This window comes from Homarus americanus, unplaced genomic scaffold (assembly GCF_018991925.1).
Source record: "Homarus americanus isolate GMGI-L3 unplaced genomic scaffold, GMGI_Hamer_2.0 scaffold54445, whole genome shotgun sequence".
In the NCBI taxonomy this organism is placed as follows: Eukaryota; Metazoa; Arthropoda; class Malacostraca; order Decapoda; family Nephropidae; genus Homarus; species Homarus americanus.
The window spans coordinates 1-5,937 of NW_024713917.1; the positions used below are offsets into that span (position 1 = coordinate 1).

Here is a 5,937-nt window from a genome sequence, read left to right on the forward strand (position 1 = left end):
GGGAGCTCCTCATATTTCATACTGTCTATTTATCTCTTCCCAACCTTATTTATAACGGTTTGTTTCACTTGACCAGGGCTGCCAACATACGGCTGGAACAACTCGCCTTTCCCAATACCTACCGTCACTGGTCTCAAATTGTTCACACTACAGTATGCACCGATACTTTTTGTTGCGAGTGTACAATGCTTAGGTTTGTGTTTTCTACAAAGGCTTAATGCCTCTGTATTATATAAACTTACTGTATTAATGATAAGTTTCATATGTATATTTTTCCAGGGGCATGTTGTAGATTTGCGTTCTGACACCTTAACTAAACCCAGTCCCGGCATGAAGAAGGCCATGATGGATGCACTACTTGGGGATGATGTCTATCGTGAAGATCCAACAGTGTCAGGTATAAACATTACTCTCTTTATATGTCTTTATATGAAGCAGGGTGGCTGGACGTATGTTGATCCTCTGATTCTTACCATTCAGCAGCTAATGAATTTTTCCATTCCTTAAGTATGATGCTAAATGCTTGAATAGAATGAGTTAACCCATTAAATATTGGTACAGTGACTTATCCTTTTATTTTAGATGACATTGTGGTCATGGGGTTAAAGTTGTACAGTCAACACTCACTTTACACGGTTAATATAACCCACAGGGTACCGCGGAAAGTGAGAAACGCGTAAAGTGAACAACATAACATATGGGATTAATTGAAATAGAGACCGGGCCGACCCCCAAACTCCACTTTTTGACCACACACAACTATGTTGTAGTAAAAATTTTATCTTAACTTTATGATGGTATGCACAAACAATTAATATAGAAGAGGTTAGGTTAGGAAAAATAAAGGTTAAGTTAGGAAAAATAAAGGTTAGGTTAGGAAAACTAAAAGTTAGGTTGAACACTTACGTTAGTAGAAGAGATGGATCGGCATACGGGGATGGAGGCTGGTTCCGAGGCAGAGGGCAGGCTACTGGCTCTCAGGTGAGTCACCATCACTGTCATCCACACTTGTCAGGGCCTCCCTGACAAATCCCTCAAAGTCATCTTCACTGTCTCTACCTCTGTCAATATCACTGGCTTGGGCTGGCTGTGGTGGGTTGCGGGCGAAGAACTCTGTTATGCTTTGCTGACGGCTGGTGTTTATGTTGTCGTGATAAACCTTGAAGTAGGGCTCCATAGTCTGCAACAGCTGGGTAGTGAAGATTTCATACCTGTTTGCGTCAGGGTCGTCGGAAAGGAGGAGCTTGATTTTCTCAACACACTCGATGGCACCCCTAACATTACTATGGGATAAGCGGTGTTCTTCTTGGGATGACGCACCACCTGCCTCTTCACTGACGTCATCATCATCTACCATCTCGTCGGTAGTCACATCAGGATCCCTTATCACCTCCAGGATGTCGTCGTTGGTGGTCTTGGAGAAGCCTGCAGCTGTAACACTGCGCAGCTTCTCTGGCAAGGTCCACTGCTACTGCAACAGTCTGAACCTCACCAGTCACAGATTGACTCTGCCTTACGCCCGGAATGCCTTGCAACACATGTCTCCATGCGTGACGAACAGTTGCTACAGACAGCTGATCCCATGCCTCCACCAAGAAGTCCACAGCTTTCTTGATGTTGAATATTCTCCAGATTTGTTTGAAAAGTATTTTTTGCTCTGCCAACTGTTGATCCTCGTCGTCTTCGCTCTTGCTATCGGTGGTGGTGTCACTCAGGTTACGCAACTCTTCCCTGGTGTTGGTGTAGTCATTCAGGAGCTTGAATTTTTTTGTTGAGAATGCAGCTTTTACATTACAGATTAACTCTTGGTCCATGGGCTGTAATATAGACGTAGTGTAGGGAGGAAGGAAGACCACTTTTACGTTGGGGTGACGATCTAACAGTAGGGGCGAGTGTCCTGGTGAGTTGTCCAGCAGCAACAAAATCTTGAATGGCACATTCTGTTGCTCACAGAATTTCTTTACATCGGGAATGAAAGTCATCAAACCGGGAGAGGGACAGTGTAGAGAACATCCACGCCTTACGTGCGGTCAGCCAGTGGACATTTAGCTTGGTCATGTCCATGCTCTTGTAGGCGTGCGGCTTGCGGGCTGTGTGGATCACCGATAACTTGAGCTTACAGGTACCAGAGGCATTGGTGGTAAACAGGACGGTGATGCGCTCCTTCTGCATCTTCTGGCCCCGAATATTGCTGGCATTCTTCACAACGAAGGTCTTGGAAGGTAGCTTTTTCCAAAAAAGACCAGATTCGTCCATGTTAAACACCTGGTCGTCGGTGTACTGTCCTTCCTCCATAATCTCACTTAAAAACGGAGGAAATTCCCTAGCCGCAGCACGGTCAGCACTAGCTTCTTCACCACCAATGTTTATATTGGTGATCTTGTTCTGCATCTTAAACCTCTGTAACCACCCAGAGGAAGCATTAAAGGGTTTGGGCTCTGTAATTCCCATCTTTCGTGACACTGCAGCATACAGTTCACGTGCGTACTCCTTAACTGAACGCGTGTCCACCGCCATGTTCCGTTGCGCCTGACGCACCAAGTAGCTCACAAGTAATTTTTCCGTCTTGAGAAGCACCTGGTTGTGGAAATACTTGATCATAGAAGCACCTGTAGACTTTGTGATCTTCATGTGCTCCTTTATCTTGGCTGCATCCTTCTTTATCGTCCGGATCGTAGATTCGTTCGCACCATGTTGGCGCGCCAAATCAACCTGTCTTGTTCCTTTCTCTAACTCTTGGATGATCTTGTACTTCACCTCGTAGCTCAAGGAACGTCGTGTCTTCTTGGGCTTAGGGCGGTGTGGCCTGGAGGGATGAAACTGCCGCGGCTAGGTCAAGAGTCGTCTTTCCTCCCGCCCTCCCTCCCCTGGGTGGACACATCATATTACTTTAAACCAATTACAGCTAGCAGCGGAGGGAGGTAGGGATGCATGGCCAATCACAGTCCGATACTTCATATGACGTCACTGATAACGCAACAGAGACATGCACTGCGCAACCTTACCGCGCGGCTTGCCCAGGCGGAGGCGGGAGCAGGCGGGTGGGGCGAATCTAAAAATAGCGTCGAGTTGGACACTCTCCGAGTAAAGGGGTACACGACCGCGGAATGTGAGCATCCTGGTTTCCGGCAGGGTACCGCGTAAACGTGGAAACGCGGAATGTGGGACCGCGTAAAGTGAGGGTTGACTGTATTGAGTACTGAACATGTTATTAACAGACAAGTCTCGGCTCTTACTTTCATCTTCAAACATCACGTGAATGAACGCATGTGAATATGACCTAATTCTTAATTATAGTTTTTCTTCTAAGGATATTTTTTCTCATTTTCATAGAGCTGGAGAATTGTATGGCAGCTTGTACGGGAAAGGACTCGGCCCTGTTTGTACCATCAGGCACTATGGGAAACCTTATTTGTGGTAATTTATTATTATAGAAAAAGAAATCAGTAGCAAAGACAAATTGCATGCTTTAACCTGCTGTTAGTGCTTGCCTACACAAAATAGATTAGAGATAAAAAAGTATTTAATTTATCAGAAAGTTAATTATATTATGAATACCTGTAGTATGAGTGTTCCATTTGCTTGAGTTAAGTTGTATATCAAGATTAAGGGGGCACTTTATTTTTGTATGGTTTGGAGTTAGACACACACATGGTATGAGGGCTTTTAGTGCAGTAGAGCACACAGGAAGGGAGTGTACTTTTACTGTACTGTACCTATAGATGGGAAGAACACCTTGGGAGGGAGAAGGATTACTGTATATCTGTTGCATAGCAAAGCACACAGGGTGGAGGGCAGCTTGATAGAACGTACAAAACGTATAGAATCTGGATGACTGATGCTCTTTGTAACTGCCAAATAGGAAGTACAGTACTGTACAGTTTGACTATAATTCTTGAACAAAGTTTTGCATAAAAACAGCCACAACCAGAATCCTAAGTAGATCTACAGTTCCTCCTTGAGGCCAGTCTAATGTGGACCTGGAACCTGGCCCAGATTTTTCTACTAATGCTATTGGTTTGCTTAGATTGTGTCAGGGATAGGGTAGCTTTGGTTAGGTTCAAGGTCTGCTTTTTATTGAGCTCCCCTTCTTATGGCTATACACTGTACTTGTTGATGTGACTGAATATTTTTAATTGACTAATTAAAATTTCAATTGTTTTCTACATTCCTATGAAAGGGAAATATAAATAAGCACTCTACTGCATTTTAAAGTAATGAGATTATAGTCAAATAATTTCAATGTAATGTATAGTTTGGCAAGGGGATCAGAGAAGTAGGTTGTATTTACCCAGATAGGGTGCTGCAGGTTGGTGGATATAGTGCTCACCTGTCCTTAAAGTCACTGGTTCAATCCTGGGGCATCTTATTACAGTATACTGTACAAATTGGGGAATTAAAGGTGGTTGAGTGCAGATCTGGCCATGCTGCCACCTTGTATACCTAAGGCATACATTGTGCTGTATCCACACTGTTCCTAATGGGTAGACATGACTGTGGGACCAACTTTCTCTTTCATTTATCCAAATGCTGCAGTATTAGGCCACTGTGAGCATCGAGGATCAGAAGTACTACTGGGTGATCAAGCACACATCTTCCTCTATGAACAGGCTGGTATGGCTCAGGTCAGTTCTTCAGAGTTGGTATAGTCTTAGGTTACAATACATGTGTATGTGACTGTACATGTGCAACTGTTTAATTCAGGATAGACTTAAAGTTTTTTTTAACTTGTATTTTAGCTCTGTGGAAGGGTTACTGTGTGTAGTTGACACATTGCTGGTTGAATTGTGAAGTATGATAAAGGAACATTTATAATAACATTAGCTTAGGGATCGTGTAAGGAATTGTTGTGACAATAATAATTTTGTAATCATGGTTGTTCAGTCCTATGTGAAAAATAGTGATGGTGATGGTATTTAAGGTTGCAGGAGTGTTATTGACTGTACAGTAGATACTGTAGTGTATTTGAGGCAGCACACTGTAGAGAAGTTGTATAATTAGAAAAAGAAGAATTCTTAGGCAATTTTTATGTTAAGTAAGGCAGTGAGAAATAATGAATGACAGTAAGTGAATGAGATTCTGTATTGGTTATGATTTTAGTTACTCTGTGCTGCAGCAGGAAAGGGCCTATAACAGTAAAAAATATCAGAAAATAATGGTGTATTTGTTCTTGAGCTGAAGCCTGTAGTGAAATTTTTCTAAGTTAATACTGGACAAAATGCCACATGATTTTAATCTGCAGTGATTTGTAAATTAATTGCAGATTTTTTTAATTGAAACCTATTGAATGAATTGACTTCATAATTATATTACACACAGATACAAAGAATTTGGTAGTTCTTGGCTGTTGCAGACAAACACGCCATGACTTGATCAACATTCTTGGAAGGATACAGCACTATGTTCTTGTGTTTTTCCAGCTTGGTGGTATACAGCCTCACATCATCCCCACTGAACCAAATGGAACATTTGATGTTAATGAGATATCAGCAAGGTTGCGTGTTGAAGATGTACACTGCCCAAGAACCACACTTATATGTATTGAAAATACTCAAAATGTATGTGGTGGGAAGGTTGTGCCTTGTCACTGGATTGATGAGGTAAATATTGTGATTCCACTTGTTTCATTTAGCTGAAGTTGTGGTGAAATTATTATTATTTTTTATTTATTTTATTTTATTTTATTTATTTATTTATTTTCCTCCTGGGAATAGCCCACCTGGGCACAGGTCATCGACCTACAATGGGGACTAGGGGGCAAAAAAAATAAGAGTAAAAAGAAATTAAGAATAGAAAAGAAGAACATTATATAACTACACCACGAAGATGCTGGAAAACCAGCTTGTTAAAGTGAGACATTGTATGAGTATGGAAAAACAGAAAAAGGCAGAGCATTCCACAGTTTAGCTGTGTGAGGAAAGAAGGATGTACTATAGT

General features: G+C 42.0%; 1 protein-coding gene across 1 annotated transcript; it reads left to right on the top strand.

Moving 5' to 3' along the window:
• Nucleotides 1-258: 258 nt before the first annotated feature.
• On the top strand, nucleotides 259-5,651 carry LOC121875092 (probable low-specificity L-threonine aldolase 2). The gene is made up of 4 exons (XM_042379440.1): nucleotides 259-397; nucleotides 3,334-3,417; nucleotides 4,537-4,625; nucleotides 5,421-5,651. Exons 1-4 carry the CDS (start codon nucleotides 331-333, stop codon nucleotides 5,634-5,636), a joined length of 456 nt encoding a protein of 151 aa, XP_042235374.1. The 5' UTR covers nucleotides 259-330; the 3' UTR covers nucleotides 5,637-5,651.
• The last annotated feature ends 286 nt before the right edge of the window (nucleotides 5,652-5,937 follow it).